The sequence below is a fragment of the Pseudorasbora parva genome, chromosome 17 (assembly GCF_024679245.1).
Source record: "Pseudorasbora parva isolate DD20220531a chromosome 17, ASM2467924v1, whole genome shotgun sequence".
Taxonomy (NCBI): Eukaryota; Metazoa; Chordata; class Actinopteri; order Cypriniformes; family Gobionidae; genus Pseudorasbora; species Pseudorasbora parva.
In genome coordinates, this window is record NC_090188.1 from 21,277,858 (window position 1) to 21,297,404 (window position 19,547).

The window sequence follows — 19,547 nt, forward strand, 5'->3', positions numbered from 1 at the left end:
AGACGTTTGAATTGAGACAAACAGTAAGCATAATTTATTCATCTGCTCTTTCTGTTTATTTTTATTTCCAGACCATTTGAGAGCCTCAGTTCGCCTCAGGCTGAACTAGAATTCCGAACCCCAACTGAGGAATTTTTTCCCCCTGCTCCTGAGGAGATTTTACCCCCTGCGCCCGAGGAGACTTTCCCCCCTGCGCCCGAGGAGACTTTCCCCCCTGCGCCCGAGGAGACTTTCCCCCCTGCACCTGAGGACACTTTCCCCCCGGCACCTGAGGAGCCTTTCCCCCCGGCACCTGAGGAGCCTTTCCCCTCGGCGCCCGAGGATAGTTTCCCCCCTGCACCTGAGGAGAGTTTACCCCCTGTCACTGAGCAGCCAGAAGAACAAGAAGACTGCAGGTGAGGCCTCATAAATAACTCCTATGCACTTTCATTGGTTTCATTGAATCAACTGCTACAAACCACACAGAAATTTCCTTTGAATGATGACTATTTTTTGTTTGATGTTTGTCTGGATGGACCAACTTGGATATTGTGTGATGGATTTTGTCTATTTTGTTGCTTAACTTAACCATATTGCTATGTGGGTGTTCAAGACCTGTAGAAAAGTCTTTAAAGAACTGGTTTAACATCAGTGAGCATCGCATTTAGCTTCTTTCAGGTGACTTTTCTTGTTCTGTCTCATTTTTTTTATCCCCCACTCCCTCTCTTCATTCTATATCTGCTCTGTTGCAGCAGCCATAACAGATGAAAGTGGAGCACTTGGTGCTTGTCAGTCAAAGATTTTAGCCTGGCACCTCATTTAGAAAGACACGTGGGAGATGGAGTGACAGAAAGATAAAAGGAAAGAGAGAGCGGTGGACAAAGTGAAAGGGAGTGAAAATGAGGGGAAAGAAGAGAGATAAACTTTGACTGTGCATTTGCCCCAGTATCCGTAAATGCTCCACTCTTTGTTACATGTCACAGATGTGGACTAAAGGAATTTTGCCTGTATCTGTCAGTGTGTGTGTGTGTGTGTGCGTGCACATGTCTTGCTAAAGCATGCATATGTGTTTGCTATTTGCACCAACGCCCTCACATGAGGTCATACCAAGAGGTCTGTCAGTCTGGAACAAAAGCCATCGTTCAGGGCAGCTCCAGTTGAGAATATTACTCAGTGTGAGAAGATAGATAGATAGATAGATAGATAGATAGATAGATAGATAGATAGATAGATAGATAGATAGATAGATAGATAGATAGATAGATAGATAGATAGATAGATAGATAGATAGATAGATAGATAGATAGATAGATAGATAGATAGATAGATAGATAGATAGATAGATAGATAGATACTCACAAGAGACTGTGAGGAAGGGGAGCGAGATAGGGAGAAATGAAAGAGAGAGGGAGTGTAAAGTGGCTGCCTGAGGAATTTTGAGTGGCTTGCCTAAAAGAATAGCCACACTTAACTTTGGGTGCTGATCTCGGGTGAGTTCTATACTGTCCTTTGCTGTTTAAAATGATGTTTTTCTCTTTTGATTTGACTAATAGTTGAAGTTGATGGAAAATACAGCCTTATGGGTATTTGCAGCAATGGTAATTACAGAGGGCTTATGATGATCTCACTGGATATATGGGGGGAGGGACAGTAGGAAGACAGGGAGGGAATAAGGAAGTGTGTTGTGTAGTCTCTCGCTCTTTTTGTCTTAATTTGCTGGCTTGCTCAAACTTTGTTGTGACAGTGTCAGACGACTGATGATAATGATTTGCTCTGTGTTGACAGAAGGTTAAATTCCGTTATTGTAAGGAATGAAGCAGATAACGCAAGAACTTTATGGTTGCAGTTAAGATACCTTTGCTCTTGGTAATGTGAGATAAACATCTGTAAAGACTTTGTGTCACTGCTAGACCTGCTTTTAGACTTGAGCCGATAAAATGATATCATACATACCATTTGTGGCATGTGAATTTACTTAATTAATTTGGGGATGTTCAAAGATGCTCTTGAACTATGTGGCTTTTGAGGGTTTATATATAAAGGAATTACACTGCACAACTATAGCCTGAAGGTTTTAGGATGTTTTAGACTAGCAACCAACTTTCCACTTCTACAAATTAATATTATCTTTTTAAGATAATTGTGCCAATTTTAATAAATAACTAAAAAATAGTCCAGCTGACTGCATTTGTATTGAATTAGCATGTAAGTGATTAGTTTATTTGAGAGCTCATGCTAATTTTTATAGTGCCTACCACACAGTTACCAAATAGGTCACATATAACAGGATTCTGTGTTTCCAATTTTCACACATTTTATGTAGGACGGCTGAATTTGTAATTTCCAGACTGCTCCATGTAATTTGTGTTCCTTATTCCACATTTGAGGGTTCAATTCAATCTATTTAAAATCCACTTGTAATTTTACATCTTAGTGAATAAATGTTTATGTGTGGATGCAATAGCTCCCGAGAGAGGGGGGGGGGGGGGTTGTCTTGGAAACTTTGTGATGCATGACAAGAGCTAAGCAACAGTTACCAAGGCAACAAATGTTGGCCATTATTCTGAGTTAATGAAACAATTATTTTAAGGAAGCTTTGAAAGGAGGTGCTTAGTCAAAATGTTTAACAATTGCACATTATAAAACAAGACAATAACCCCTTATAATTGAAATTATTAAAGGAGAGCAGTGTGGCTTGTGTAATTATGCCTTAATATAGCTGTCAGTCAGTTTGATGGAGTGTTTGCATGTAAGACTGTGAAAAGGCTGTATGGCAGCTACGCTAACAGTAGTGACGCTGTTATTTTTATGGCTGGTAAAACACCAGCTCCCCCCTGCTGCCTTTATTTTCTGCAGTCTGTTTACTATTAAAACCCTGTCTGGACCCATTCTTATGGACACAGCTGCTCCTGGGAGATTAGATTGTGTGTTTGTGTTCTTCCTATTAACCCTGGTGCATTAGAAACCTTGGCTTGTTGTGTAGATTAAAGTTGTGGTTTGTGGTTATCATGTCTAACATGCAATCTCCCACTATCCGGCTAAAGCAAAAGAAGGAGATGATCATAATACTTTGATGCATACATAGAGTAGGCCTGATTAGAGGGCAATTCTGCTTACTGTTTAACTGTTACTAAAAGGATAGCGCAAAGCTATGTGCAGTTGTTTAGGCAGTGTGCTGGAGTGAGGTGTATTTTTAGTATGTGACATGAGGCACACCCCTTGATAGGAGCAGCTGAAGGACTGTCTGCTGCTCTGCCTGTTTGATTAGATTTTTAAAATAACTTTCTATTTTATTATATTTTCAAAATGTAACTTATTCCCATGATGACAAATCTGAATATTTTATTAACAAATGCATCCTTGTCTAATAAAATTACTAAGTACAAAAACAAAAAAACTGACACTAAACTTTTGAATGGTAGTTTTATTTTAAATCTTGCTTTGTTGATGTCTTCGATGTGAGATTATCTTATTGCTGCTATTATACTTTTTTAATGGTTCTTACGTGAACCATTTTATAGGTGACACTGCTTCTCTCCTTATCCTGCCCTGTGTGTGTTTGCATGTGTTTGTGGTGTTAATATTTGGAAATGTGTGTTGTTCAGGTTCCCTCTGATAAAAGCTGCTGAATGGAGTGAGCCTGTCCCCTCTCTCTCATCACCCCCACCACAGCACAGCATTGCTCCTGCCCTCCCTGCCCACCTGCTACAGGACACAGTCGAGTTCCCCACACCACCCCCTACCCCTCCGGACAGGGCTCCCCTTGAGCCCCAGACCTTTCCTCCTGCTCCCTCTGATCTACCCGAGACTCCCCCTGCTGCCCCTCTGCCTCCTCAAATCCAACTGCTCCAGCACTCTGAACCTCCAGCAAGGTAGGATATAATCATTTACCTGGTGTGTTTTCTTCTTGAAAAGAGTGTGAGAATGCTGTAGAGCTGTTGTTTCACTCTAATTCAGTTTGTATTAGTTTTGCTTTTGGTTTATTTTCATGATTTGAGACAATGAGGACAAATATATGTATATTTTACAAGTTATGCCTTCCTGTTTGGGAATGACTATTCATACGTGTTGAGAAATTATGAATATTAATTAGATTTATGTAAATTAATCTGCCTTTAAGATATCAGTAGCATCACTGTGCATCTGGAGGGTTTTGTTGATTGTGGTGATAATAATAGCAGTGATGATCCTGAGGGATTTGCACCACACACTGGATGTACAGCACTGTACACTGAGTACCTCAATGAATACACCCTGCATTTCCCCTGTCTGTATTCATTAATATTAATATTAATGTAACTCTCAGAAATTAATTTATCATAAAGACTATTGGCACCAGGCTTTGTATGCATCTCCATAGTGGCTTGAAACACTTTAATCATTCTTAAAATGTATAAAAGTTATTACATCCTTAAACAATATGTTAAACCATGTGACATCTGCAAGCAAATGGTTCTTGTCTCAGGACTAAATTCACATAGAAAATTTTACTTTTAACCAACTGCCTTTAAATTTAAAAATGAAAATTATCCCATAATTTACTTGCCCACAAGACATCCTAGGTGTATATGGCAATCTTTATTTTTTTTTTTAGAAGAGTACAATCGGAGTTGTATTAAAAATGTCCTGGCAAATCCAAGCATAATAATGGCAGTGAATGGCAGCCATAGATTTTAAGCCCAAAAAGTGCATCCATCTAATATAAAAGTAATCCATACAGCTCCAGGAGGTTATTAAAAGCCTTCTGAAGTGAATCGATGGGTTTGTGTTAGAAAATATCCATATTTAAAACTTTATAAAATGAAGCTTCCGACGGACCACCTTCCATATTCAACTAACAAAGAAAGTGTAACGCCTCTAGCAGTTAAAATCTGATGTCATAGGTCGCGCTAGTTGTGCTTTTTCTGTTAGTTGAATACAGAAGGTGGTATTGCGGAAGGTAGATTTTTTATTTTTTTTATAACATGTTAAATATGGATATTTTTCTTACACAAACCCATCAATTAACTTCAGAAGGCCTATATTAAAGGAACACTCTACTTTTTTTGAAAACAGGTTCATTTTCCAAGTCTCTTAGAGTAAAACAGTTGAGTTTTACCGTTTTTGAACCCATTCAGCCGATCTCTGTATCTGGCGGTAGCACTTTTAGCATAGTTTAGCATACATCATTGAATCAGATTAGACCATTAGCATCGCTCTCAAAAATGACCAAAGACTTTTTTTCAAAGATAATATTTTTCCAATTTAAAAAACATCATCATGTATTAAGACCAACGGAAAACTAAACATTTAGATTTTTAGACCGATTTTAGACTATTCTCTCATTCCTGTGTAATAATCAGAGAACTTTGCTGCCATGCCATGGGTGCAGCAACGCAGTGATATTTACGCAGAAAATAGTACCTAGCTATATCGGTCTAAAAAAATTTTGTTTTTAATTTTCCGTTGGTCTTAGTACACGATGTAACCACAGAAGAGTCAAGTTTTAAATAGAAAAATATAGTGAAAGTCTTTGGTCATTTTTGAGTGCGTTGCTAATGGTCTAATCCGATTCAATGATGTATGCTAAACTATGCTAAAAGTGCTACCGCCAGACACAGAGATCGGCTGAATGGATTCAAAAACGGTAAAACTCAACTGTTTAACTCTAAAGGACTTGGAAAATTATTTTCAAAAAAAGTGGAGTGTTCTTTTAACCCCCCGGAGTCGTATGGATTACTTTTATAAATGGATGGATGCACTTTTTTGGGCTATAATTTTGGGCTGCCATTCACTGCCATTATAATGCTTAGATTAGCCAGGACAATTTTGATTGCATTCGTCTCAAAGAAGAATGTCATATACACCTAGGATGGCTTGAGGGTGAGTAAATCAATGGGTAATTTAAATGTTTGGCTGAACTATCCCTTTGGTGATTTTTAGTGGTTGAAGTCGCTTTCCCTCAAGTTCACACAGATGTCTTAGCAGAGTAAACACAGGTGTAGTTCAGCACATGGAATACATGGATATATTCCACAAACATTTGACAGTCAGAAAGTGTCCAAATACTTAATTTTGAAGAGTATATCTATTAATTTAGTATTTATTTTATGTTTAAAACTGAAATGTTTTGCTTGAAAAGGGTGCTTATTTTCCACGTTTTCCATTTTGTTATCTAATGCAATGATGTTCATAAAGTTTAAAGTGTCCAAATAGTTTTTGGGGCCACTGTATTTATGCTAATTTTATTGTAACACTTACAAAAAAAATCTGACGCTTTAGGATACAATGGTTGCCATAAAGTCAGCTCATTGCTGCTATTGTAGATTACTCATTTACATTTGTGTACATTGTTGTAAAAGTGTATTCATCAATCTGGAACTGAACTGTGTTTGGATAGAGACCAGGATGACTCAGCCACGTTGACAGGCGATGAGCTCAGCTTGCATTTCTTCTACCAGACAGCAGAGGGCGATCATGTATGTGCATGTGTTTCTTTCTGCACTGGACCTGAGGTCTGCTGCCCACTGCAGCACAGTTTGAAGATCAGATCAGGCTGTAGAACAACTGTAGCTTACAGTTTTGATATAAACGATCCTGCACTGTAACTAGGGCAGAGGTACACTTTTGCATCTTATCTACCCATAAAGATAAGCAGAATGCATAAGGCACAGAGGTGGACACTTTGTAAGGCACTGCTATTGTATCCCCTACAATATTTGTACATTTTTGACAGTGTACAGTTTGACCAAATGAACTGTTTAATAGGGCTGAACTTATCATAATTAACGATTATTCCCTTTGAATTATAAATGCGATTATTAATTACGATTATCACAATTTTCATTGAATGATGTTTTGAATAGCTTTATACCATTATTTGAAGCAACTGCATGCTTTATTTGATATGAAAGTAAGCTGAACTCAGAAAGCTTCCTGATTTTTTTTTTTAAATATTGCTTTTCTATAGCATTAAGGCTCAATGTCAACTATACATTTGTTTGTTTTTCTTTCTTAAAAAATATATGCATGGTATTATAATTAAAAATAAAATTAGAACAATGGAAAAAACCCTTAACCTGCAAAAAGAAAGAAAAAACACATCTTAAGCATGCAGAATATTTTAAGTGGACTTTTTTTGTAATAGTGTCTTTGAATGATTATGGAATTGTGGCATCCGTAATTGTAACCATGATTAAAAATTCAAATAATTGTTCAGCCCTACTATCTAATTCACACATGACCCCTGTTAAATCAGAAGGGACAAACAGATCTATGTTATACTAAGTGTGCATACAAACATGCACAAACAATGAATCTCCTTTTCATTCTTCTCTCTACTGAGCACCAAATCTTAAAATCGTGTGTAAAAAGCAGCATTTGCATAATGAGATTTCTTTCAGAAGTCCCCCACCATCCAGCAACAATAAAACTGATGTCCTGAGGCGCCAGCTTGATGCATCTCAACATAAAACTTCCATTAGGGCAATGAAACTACCAAGGGCATTCGTTCTTTATCTTTTGTAGGTCATTTCTTAGTCATTTGTAGAATGCATGATTTAGTGTATGAGTCTCCGAAATTTAAACAGTTGTGGTTTGTAAAACCCTTTCAGGTAAACATTTATACATTTGCAAAATATAGCTTAATACTGTATATCAGTTCAATATACTAGTTCAATATTTCAAACTCAATATATTCAATATTGTTACACTGGTGGCAGATTTAAGGGTTTGACAGTCATAGCAAATATGTTTTCAAGACCAAAAAAACAACTACATTTTGTTCTCTGTGTTTTTGTACTGATGCTGTAAGTTCAACCTAGATACTAAAAGCCCATGTTATGAATCTTTTAAAAACTGCCTTTGCAATATCTTTCAGTGGCTGCACCGCTTAAAAATTTCATTTTCAGTTTCCTGTGTCTGAGCATAGGATGAAGTTGTCAGTACACACTACATGCGCTCTTTGACAGCTTTGTTGTAGATGTCTTTTATTGTAAAATAATGAGCTATTTAATGTCTTTCTGTCTTCTAGCTGAATGACAGACAGACATTAAACTGGTGACAAGTCTTTAAAACCCCCTCTGCTGTTGCTGTAATTTATCATCTACTTGGATGTATTGTTTCTTCACTCTTGCTCTTGAAAATTAGAAACATAGCCCCTGGTTTCTGCTGAGATGAAAACAAATTCTGCATGAAGCTAGATGAAGACTTTCAAGCGATGTGCATCCTTTGTTCACTGGTGGAAGCTTTTTCGAATCTGTGATTATAAAAAAACGTTTTGGTAGTGGTTTGGGATGCAGTGGATTTGGAGAGAATGCAAGTATTCCAGGTTTTGTTTTGTTTTTGTATTTTTATAATATATTAACATATTATTTATTGAAATTAAGACATTTTTGACATTAAATAATGCATAAATACATTCAAGTAAATAGTTCATTAAAAAGATTTCATGACAAATTTTATTTGCTATAATAGTAATTGTTTGACACAGTGTTGGACAGTGTTGTTTTAGAAAAATGAATGCGTTATGCACTCATTTATCTCTAATTTTATGATATTATTTTTATTTTTTAAATTATTTCTCCCTTTTTTCCACTGAAGAGTCACTGCCCACCTTTCCCTTTTCAGAAAAATGCCCCAAGCTTTGAGTATCAGGTTTACCGTAATTTTGCATTTTCACAGGTTCATATTCTCATGTTGTATACAAACACAAGAGCAAAACAAAGCTCTGGTTAACTTTGGGGCATGAAGACTTTCCCAACTCTGTGTCCAGTCCTCAGGCTCTCTAAGTAAATAGGCAGATCTGTGCGAAAATCTCTTTGTTCTGCTTTCTCATGAGTGAACAATAGGTTTATAATCTCATGTTTCAGATCCCCCCACCAATGTCCCAATTTCCCACAACTGCTGCCGTCTCATGCTGTAAATCAATATGGATTAGCTCGACCTGTGTGAATCGCTGCTACTCCCCTTCAGGCTGATAAACTCTTTTCTTTGAGTTGTCTTTTATTTTCATTTTCATTTTCATTTTCATTGTCATTGTCATTTTCGTTCTCATTTCATTTTCCAGGTCACACTAACAAACCCTTTCACAACATATCCATAGAATTGTTTTAATATATCTGTTTTAGTCATTTGAGATCCTCAGGACTGATGGCTTTTTTTGTCATTACCCCATTCTGTTCTAAGAGGGGTTGATAAATTACAACTTTGACCTGAGCAAATAGAAAGATCTGAAACCTTTGAGCGAGCAGTAGTAAATCAAGTCTGCATACAGTTAATTTATGCTCTATTTGTTGATTTTATTGGATGTTGCTATTAGAATCATGCTCTGTCGGTTTTGTGATGGGAAAGTATTTTAATATGTTTCTCTGAGCCCATCAGAACCCATTTGAAAGACATTTAAAGTAGAGAATCAGATAATCTAGCATGTGCGGATTCGTTGAATTTTTATGTACAGAGGTAACGTAATTTTTTTTATGTGGGATGCATGTTATCATGCTGAAATTCTGTTTATACTGTAGTTAATTTTTCATTAGATGATGGAAAATCATGAACAATGAAACAACTTATCAAAACATATTCCTTTTTTTCTCTGGAACTGAATAATTTCTTAAGAAGTGTGCTTTGTGATCAAAAGCCAGTGGTTTCCAAAGTTGTTTGCACCCAACGTAATTTAAAATATCTTCTGTTCTGAAGAATAAAGTCAGACAGGTTTGGAAGAGCCTAAAGAGACCATCAGGGTTACGTTTCTTATCTGATTAACTTTCATTTAAGAACTGTATTTTGACAGGGGAGGGATGGTAATGTGATTTAGGGCAATAACAAAATAATAGGAACACAGACAAAGAGAAAAAGGTGCTTCATAACAAAAGACAGGAGTGATCGCATTCCTCAGTTCCTGTGTCTCAATGTGGGAAAACGAGACCTGTGTCTTTTGGCTTGGTGTGGGGTCGGCTATTGTTTGCATTCGCTGCACTGATCGGCCACAAGAGAGCTCAGATCGACAGGGAAAGGCTGCTCATCTTTTAAAGCACTCCGGTCCCTGGGGAGGTATAGAGAGAGAGAGAGAGAGAGAGAGTTGGAGTGGGAGGGGTTATGGAGAGAACCAGCAGCCGCTTTGCCAAACACCATAGCAAACCAATGAGAAGACAGAGTTGCTAGAGAACAGGAGCATCGCTCATTCCCTCCCTTTTCTCTTGCTCACTCGTCTTCGCATCCTTCCACATCTCTACCCATAAGGCTTAGCAGTTCTGCTCTGTTGTTGTCAAGGATACATAGAGAAATACAGCCTCCTCCTAATGCAGTGTAGACAGGGACGGAGAAGGAGTCAGCGAGAACGAAAGGAAGAGATGCTGAGAGCTGAGTGTGGGTCACCCGTATTCCCCTGATGCCATCTGCTCCGGATCTACTGCAGCAAAGCAGCGTGTCTGACGCCAGCCCAAGGGCCCTCAGGACGAGAGACGTGGAGGAACAGGAGGCGCAGGTTGGGGGGAGGAGGAGGGAGACGGGTGCCCGTGGAGATCATATAGCAGAGGATGGGAGCAGTGGAGTCCGCTGAGAACGGACAGCCTCCCTGTCCCTCTCAGGAGCGTCCCGAGAGCATGTGAGTAAGAACCAGAGAAGACAAGGGGGTTCTTGACAACCTTGTTGTCGTCGCTGGTGGCTGTTGTTGTTCTAGTACCTGGTTTGCTCACCTGGTTTGAGTCTCATGTGAGTATTCTTTTTAGCTTGTGGAAAAAGAAGAAAAATAACCATTCAGAAGTGTTTGTCAGAGAAACGCCAATCACACAAAGGAGGAGGGGATTGTTATTGTTTTTGTGATGTCACAATCGGACATGGTGTTTATTTACATTTTGTTGGTGGTTGTAATGCTACATATTGATGTGTGCGTTCCAGTCTGGCAGGCTTTGCAGACGTCTGGATGGGGGAGTATTGGCTGTATTTAACAAGGGAGAGATGTGTGTTTTTGTGGGGGATGGAGGCTAATGCTGCAGCACCGAGAGCATGAGCGAGATGGTGCTGAAATAGAACACTGAGATGTGTTGGAGAAAAGGGGGTGGGGAGAGTGAGAGAGTGAGGTTCACAAGAGCAGAATGGCAGTGACCGGCAGTGATTTTTATAAAAATAGACAATTTTGTGTAGTTAGTGTAGAGTTCTATACCCCTGTGTGTTTGTTTTTAAATCTAAAGGAATAATGCTCCCAAAAATGAACATTCTGTCATTAAAAAACAAAAACAAAACAAATGTCTTTCTGTGGGATATAAATCAAGATTTTTAGTAGCGTGTTTAAGCTGCTCCTTTCGATATAATGAATGTAAGTTTTGACCACAGCTCTCTGACACGTTTCAGTCTGCCCACACAAAGCCTTTATTTCGCTTCACTTTAATTACTTTAAATAAGTTATATGGACTAGAGTTTTATGATGCTTTTATTGTGCTTTTTCATTCCTTTTTGGAGCTTGACAGCTCCTGATCCCCACTTTTATTGTAAAGAAAAGAGCAGTTCAGATATTACCGAAGAAATGACAGAAATGCCATACAGATTTTGAACAACATGGGTAAGTAAATGGTGACACAAAATAAATAGTTAAAGCAAACTATTCCTTTAAAAGTGTATATAAATTAAATGTGTTTATAAAGCATATTGTAAAGTATAAGACATTTTACACTTTATCCCAAACCTCTTGGCCAGAATGGTTATTTTGTTTTGTTTTTACTGACCTTTGTAAAAAAAAAAAAAAAAAACTGGAATTTGTTGCTTTAGGCAACACAGCTGGGGATGATGAGAGTTTGAACCTGCTCTGATGCCTGTGCTTTAAGTACAAGTATTGTAGCACCACAGTGCTGCTCATTCAGCCATAACTAACATAGCTTTTAGCGTCTGAAGTTTGGCTTATGCAACCCCCTTTTGAGAATTCTTACATAACAGTACCTGCATAGTTTACGTGGGAGTTTGAACCTCGACTCTAAAAGCTGTATTCTATTAGATTTGTTTCATTGACCTGCCTGTAGCTCATCAGGACAGAGTGCAACCTGATGGAAGAACAAGCATGAGCTAGGAAGTCCTTTATAAAATCTTTTATATATATGTATTCCTGTGGTGGCAAAGCTGAATTTTCAGCAGTCATTTAATGGAAAGCACTATATCTAACCTTGAATTCAATGTCACTAGTACTTACTCACTTTAGACCACTGAAGCAATGAGCAATGACATTCAGTTCTACTGGGAAACACATAGACTGCAGGAGATTTCATGCACTGCTAAGCATTCAACTCTGTAAAGGTTGTAACCATGTAACCTGCACTTTCTTTCACGAACGGCATAAAAGCTCTTGTAGCTTGTTTTAATTTTTCTATACACTGCTGTTTGACTGGCACATACTGTACCTGTTTGAGCATGTATTGTACTATTGGCCAACCACCACTCCAGTGACTTCCTAGAGTGTGCTGTTTTGTCATTCATGCAGTATCTTGTCTTGTTAAAATGGAACTGTCAACCAGCGATCATGTGTCCTTTTGTCCCCAACAGTATGTGATGTCACCATGGGTCCATAAGACATTCAATCTTTCTTTTGACAGCCTAATGTCAAAATGAGCAGTGTGGTGATTCACCTTTTGAGACCAATTTGGTGATGCTTATGAACAGTTTTCTCTGTCTCTCATCGCTCCTTAAATCCTCTGAGAACAATCCTCTCAGAGAAATAAACTCAGGGCTGCAGGAGATCTAGCACACATAAAATATTGAGAGTATGCCTGAATTATTTGATAGTTCTAGTGCTGAAAGCTGGTACATCACTGCATCCCTCCAGAGAGGAAGCAGTTCTTTACTGAGGAACTTGGTTCCTGTAGTTTTTATGAACTGCATGTTTAATGGTACTGCACGATTTCTGACTTGAAATATAAATAATAATTAAAATATAGTCTTTGTTATCAAAAATGATTTACTCATCCTCAAGTTGTTCCAAACTTGTGAAATTCTTTGTTCTGCTGAACATAATAACACTAAAATTGACTATGGAAGTCAATTGTGCCCTTTAACTGTTTGATTACTTATTCTTTGAAATATATTCTTTTGTGTTCAGCAGAAGAAAGAAATTCATACAGGTTTAGAACAACTTAAATTAGTATAATGATAACACCATTTTCATTTTTGGGTGAATTAAGCAATATTCTGTACTGAATCAATGTGTTATCAAGACTGAGAGAGTGACTGAAAATCAGTCTAATGCATATATTATATTGCTGTGATTTAACTGCTTAATCAGTTCATATAGAGATTTATAAAGTTTTGATAAATTCTAGGTGTTAAACTACCAAAGACAGGAGTGGTCTGCTACTTAACACAGTAAAACTCAACACAGTGCACACTCTCAAATTTCTCCAAACCAATATAAATGTCTTTGTTGTGCTGTACACAAGGAAGATATGTGGAAGAATGTTCATAACCAAGCAGATATTGGGCCGCCAGTCCATTTTCTACCATAGTACTTTTTCCTACTATGGAAGTCAATGGTTTGGTTACCAACATTCTTTAAAATATCGTCATTTGTCAGAATGCAGCAGAACAAAGAAATGTATACAGATTTGAAACAACTTGAGGATGAGAAAATTGACAGAATTTTAATTTTTTGGTGAAGTATCCTTTAGGGGACTTCTAAGGGTTGGAAACATGGCCTATGTTGTTGGGTATAGCATGTACACACCAGTACACAGTGAGTGTGCTATAGTATTCCATTTGGAGCATGGCCAGTCTCTTTTTCCCTCCTTCTGTTACCGTTTCATTTGTCTCCCTCTTTTGGTCAACCCATGTCAGCACCTCAGTCTCTAGTACACTTTGTACCCACTGGCATAAAAATGAGCACATCACAACCTTTTTTTTAACCATTAGCCTAGGTTCTTTTCTTTTCTTCCCAAGATTATTTTAATTATGGCTAAGCTTATAATGTGGGTGGATTTTAGATGCACATAGTATGATTTAATGCAGGTCTATTGTTAGTGATGTGTTGATACATTTTAGCAATTGTGTTTATAGAGCAATTTCTTAATCACTCTCCTCTCTGTCCCACCAATAGCTGTCCTATCGTTCAGGTTAGCTTTGTTAAAACAGCATCGTGGGTTGTCGTGCTCACAGCAGTGTCTGTGGCTGAACCCAGCAGTGTCGTTCTGTGCCAGGCAAGCCTGACTGTCTCCAAACACTCAAACTCACCTTGTTTAGTATATTTTTGATCATGTAGATTTTCAGATTCTGTTTATTTTCATTTACTGTATTTACAATTTATTACTAGCAATTTGCAAATTCTTCTGTCTGAGCGAAATTAATAAAAAATGTACATATACATTTTTTTCCCACCCCCATCATCTAGAGGAGAGTTTAAAACAGGACTTGGAAATCCCATTTTTTAAAGCCCCCGAGAGGAACATAGGCTTGATGATACAGTGTTCCACCTAATTTCCTCAGCAGACATTTCAGAAATAAATCAGTGTTTTATTTTCCCATACCAGGAAATAAATGGGTTTTATGTGCAGTAATAGGCTTCCTGTGCGTGTGTGGATCTATGCGAAAGAGAAGGAAATTTGAGGCTTTGTCTAGGATTTAATGCAAGTTGCCAGTGTGTGCGTTGTCTAGCGCATGGGAGCATATGTCTAGAGAGCACTGTCACCATGGCAACAGTGTGCTTGCAAGATATGTGGAAACATCACTACATGAGCTGAAATGCTCATTAACTGATAATTATCTCATCGAATGTCATTAACACACTGCTGTAAAATTAGACTGGAATACTTTGAAATGCACTCCATGCAATCTTTCTTTGAATGTTATTGAATGTAATATTAATGATAATATTTTTTTGTGCAAATCTATTTCATTATAATGCAACACTTTCATACTTTTTGTATTGCTCTCTGTCTTTATCAAATTAGAGCATTATCCTTTCCAATCATTTTTGGGTTTGATCTGTATAGGGATACATATTTAAATTAGGAGATTATTGTAATACCGATAACTAGGTTGGCCTATACTTGCTGATAATTACTTGCTGATGATTAATTCATCCAGTATTTTTTTAAATTGATAGACCCATTGGATCAAAACAAACATTATACTCCAAGTAAAACAGTGCTGAACTTATATGCATGTACTATATATAAATATAAACAGTATCGAGCCATTAAAATATGCTAAATAAAATAAGTATCTGCCAATTGGTAACTTTGCCATGTATTGTTCAGTATACATTTTTACAGAATGTCTTAATATTTGAGCAATACAGTTGTACCTTGATCATTCATGTTAGTTCATAGTGCATTAACTATGGTTAACAGAAATGTTTGTATATTATATGTATAGTCTCACAATTTATTTGCCTCTATTTTAGAATGAACTTGATGGTTATCTAATTAAAATAACAAAATATGTATTGCAGTGATGATAAAAAAAGAACTAAATCGGATACGTTTATGATTTGTTTATAGGCCTATGTTTCTGTCGGCTGCATGAACATTTTCATTCTCATGTCAATAGCTTAAAAAACAAAACAAAAATGCAACATCGCCGGCTAATGAATGCATAAGTGACCAGCTGGATATTAAGTAATGCAAATAGATGGTAACAATTCTGACATTAAACATTTGGGTCAGACTTGCGTTTATTTTTTGTCACATTTAATACAGCATTTAGTCAACAAATGAATTACTGTATAATGATATTGCAACATGTGCTGTACTGGACTGTATGCATACCTTTTCGCTGTCAGTGTTCTAAAGGTGGATCTGATGTGTCAGCATCCTTATGTGTCAAAACAAACAACTCGAGGCATCAGTGATTCCGCCTCTAGAGGCCGCTCTCGTTCTGTATAATGACAACAGACATTTAAAGGTGCCATGAACTGGCACACTTTTTTTCCTTTTTTTAAACTTGTCTGAGGTCAACTAATGATGTTTGTGTGATTTTTTTATTTTATTTTTTATTTATTTTTTTATTTATTTATATATATATATATATATATATATATATATATATATATATATATATATATATATAACTAATAAGTAATAGGCTATTTTCTACACTGGTTTTGAGGCTGTCTTCTGAACGCTGGGTTTTGATGGGCATGTCACTGGAGAAGTAAATGCCCACGGCTAGAATTGGATAAGATTAGCATATTTAATGAGCTTCAACTCCGCTGTCATATCTATGTCTATCAGTTCAGTTCACATGAGGTAGGGATTATTTTGAATGTGGCAACTGCAATGATTCTCTTGACCACAGGGCTCGTAAATGTCTTTATCAAACAAACACAATGATTTATTTCTCATCCACACGCGATTAATTAGACTATTATTTCTGTATTACATGGCCCGCACGATCGGTCGATATAAGCGTGAACCGTGCGCACACACACACACACACACACACACACACACACACACACACACACACACACACACACACACACACACACACACACACACACACACACACACACACACACACACACACACACACACACACACACACACACACACACACACACACACAATGTTTTACTCGCATAAGTTTGTTGCACCATTCCTGTCAGATCCAAAATAGAAGGCACAACATTACACAGGCATCAGAGCAGGTTCCACAATATAGAAGGCACGACATGTCTGCAAATCCAACGACTGTGTTCTTCCAGAATATCTTGCTATCGTCTTGGATGTTTATTGCTGCTGGCTAGCATGATCTGATGATTTGGTGGGCGGGGCTACTGAATTACATGTGCTTATTATTCTGTAGAGGCGGTGTTTCGCCACTAGTTTTTCGTTTTCTGGGCCTGGTGTCTATAAAAGCTTTTCTTTGGCTAAAAAGGACGTTTTCATCTCTGAAACTACAGGATAATGTTTTGATTTATATATCAAAAGCTCAAGGAAAAGTTGATTTCTCAATTCATCACCCCTTTAAACGGACGCAAACCCAGAACAACTGTTGATGAAAACTATGGATTTTTGCAGGTCATCGATTGTTTCACCAATCAACTATCGGTGCCGATTACTCTGCAAAACTGATGAATCAGTCAACCTCAATGAGTGACATTTTGCATTCAATTATATGACATGCTCATTATGTAATTTGTGTTTGTAAGTATACACTACTGAAAAAACCAAAAAAAACCTGCTGGTCTAGATTGTCCTGCTGGTTAAGATCTCTGATTAGCATCCCATGGACCAGCATCCAAAACACGTGTTGGTCTTTTCAGCAGGGAATGGGTGTGTTCACTGCACTGAATTGAAGGCATCAATACATTCATCAGTGTTTGTTGCAGCAAAACTGAGTGTGTGACTGCAGCCAAAGTCCTTGCTGTGGATACTAATAGGAAATATCAGTTTAGAATCATCAAATTTCTTGAAAGAAAACAGTTAAGGTATAAGTTTTTGTTCTCTCAGATTGTCTATATTTGCATTACAGTAGGAGAGACTGGCAGGGAATTTAAGCTCAGATAGACAGAAAGAACGAAACAGAAATGAGAAAAAAAAGAAAAAGATTATGATATAGACAGGAAAACAGTTTTCCCTTTATACTACAGCACAGCAGCCAGAGTGAGAAGTCTGCTTCTCTTCTAAACGTGGGGGAGGGAGAACGTGTCTGAGGATGAGAGAGAGAGAGAGAGAGAGAGAGAGAGAGAGCCAAGTAGTGAGTCTGCAAGTGGCGAGTATCTGCAATGGGTTTCATTTGGATAAAGCCCACCTTCAGCAAGTAACCAGAGAGAAAGAACATACGATATTTATAAAAGGGAAGGATGGATGGATAAAAGAGAAGAGGGGACATAGCACACAAAGCCATAGAACCGAGGTGCGCCAGATTTCAGGATTCTGCATTAGGAGTGAGGAACGTGCATGAGTGACCGTGAGCCTGTGATCGGTGGCAGATATGGCAGTGAGCGCGTGGCAGGCTCTGTCTCCGCTGCAGTGGGCTCGCTGGGGCTGGGACACTCTGCTGGGAGGGACATCGGAAGAGGATGGGGCAGACCCAGCTCTAGGGCTCCTCCGCAGCCTCAGCTGGACCTCCAGACACGATTACATGATACACGGCAGGCAGAGGTGAGCGTGGGATAACAGCAGGGAGAGGACAGGGTCTAATGCGGTTCGACTGGGTGGGGGTCTGCACATCTGTCTGAGGCTGCGCCTTTGTTGCCGTATTTGGACTGTTGCTTTATTTTTTTAAATTTTTTTTTTTTTACTGTTGTATATTTATTTGTACAGATGTGTTCGCCTATACGATCAGATACGGTGTCAGATTTGTGTGTTATACACTGATGCCAAGACCAAAAAATTTCACAAACCGACATTTTGTTACATTTGCCAAATAAGCAACATCAGTCATTACTGAAATGGCAATAAAATAGACTTTGAAAATAACACATTCACTGTGATACTAGTCAGTTCAAATGAGAAGAATATAGTGAATGAGAGAGAAAATGGACACCATGGCTGAGTGTAATAATGTGTTTGACCTGCTGTTATTGGTCTCCTAGCTGCAGGTTCAGATTTCTATCTGTAAATAATCCACCAGGGCCTACTAGACTTATGCTGAGGCAGGCATTTGTTTATAAGATTTGGTACACAATGAAGGATAGTTTAATACACTATAGGTGTATCTCAATGTATTTGTTCTGAATGTATTTGTTATTTGTTTGCTGTATTAGTGCTGGATTGGAAATGAAAACTTCTGTGTATGGAAACAAAGCAGACATGATATTTATACTTCAATGAGATTATTAAATCAACTCTTAATTCAATAGGCTATTTTCAGACTCTCTTCTGTCTCATTGTCTCTTCTGTAGGAGCTCAGACTCAGACGGAGCGTTCGAAACCCCTGAGTCCACCACCCCTGTGAAGTCTCCTTCCCCACCAGTGCCCCCAACAGAGCCCGCCTGCACCAGCTCAGAGGCATTGTTCCCAGAACACACAGGTACGTTAGATCTTCATCCCATCACAATTCACACAACAATGATCTTATGTAGAGCCAGAGAGTGTAATTTATTGTCTGAATAGCTTCAGGGTGTACTAGGTGATGCTTAGATTCCAGGACATTGAAATAGAGATTGTTTCTTGTTTTGAACAAATTTTTAAATTTTTATTATAAATTAAAAAGGACAGTGTTACATTTTTTAGAGAGTGTACAGCAAAAGAATTTTCCTTTGGAACCCAAGAAATGTTATGAAAAACACAGAAGATTATCTAAGTCAATATAGCTAGAAATATAAACTAGATCAAGAATATGTTATATGCACATTTTAGATGTCAGTTTGTGCTTTTTTGGAAACAAGGAGATGGAGATATTGTATATATAGTATTTCAATTACCTTTATCTTCATGACTTTTCTCCCAGTGTTTTCATTAATTGTTTTATTGTTCTGCTTTATTCCCCCCCCCCAAAAAAAATATTAAAGCAAGAAAAAGACTGCCTTTCCATTATTCTCTGACTGGAGTACAGTAGTCTTTGTTATCAAGCAATGCACTCGTACTCCGTCTAGTGGAAATGCGGTGTATTGCTGTTGAAGGTATTTTCCAGAAAGACGATCTATATATATAAAAAAAAGCCAAACT

General features: G+C 37.8%; 1 protein-coding gene across 7 annotated transcripts in view; it reads left to right on the plus strand.

The window, feature by feature from the left end:
* tacc2 (transforming, acidic coiled-coil containing protein 2) overlaps window positions 1-19,547 on the plus strand; it is a 48,656-nt gene that overhangs the window by 5,296 nt on the left and 23,813 nt on the right. For all 7 annotated transcript variants that reach the window (XM_067421603.1, XM_067421604.1, XM_067421607.1 and 4 more), the window contains exons 2-4: window positions 72-395; window positions 3,585-3,851; window positions 18,782-18,909. In XM_067421603.1, coding sequence (XP_067277704.1) covers window positions 72-395; window positions 3,585-3,851; window positions 18,782-18,909 — 719 coding nt within the window. The remainder of the gene's footprint in view (window positions 1-71; window positions 396-3,584; window positions 3,852-18,781; window positions 18,910-19,547) is intronic.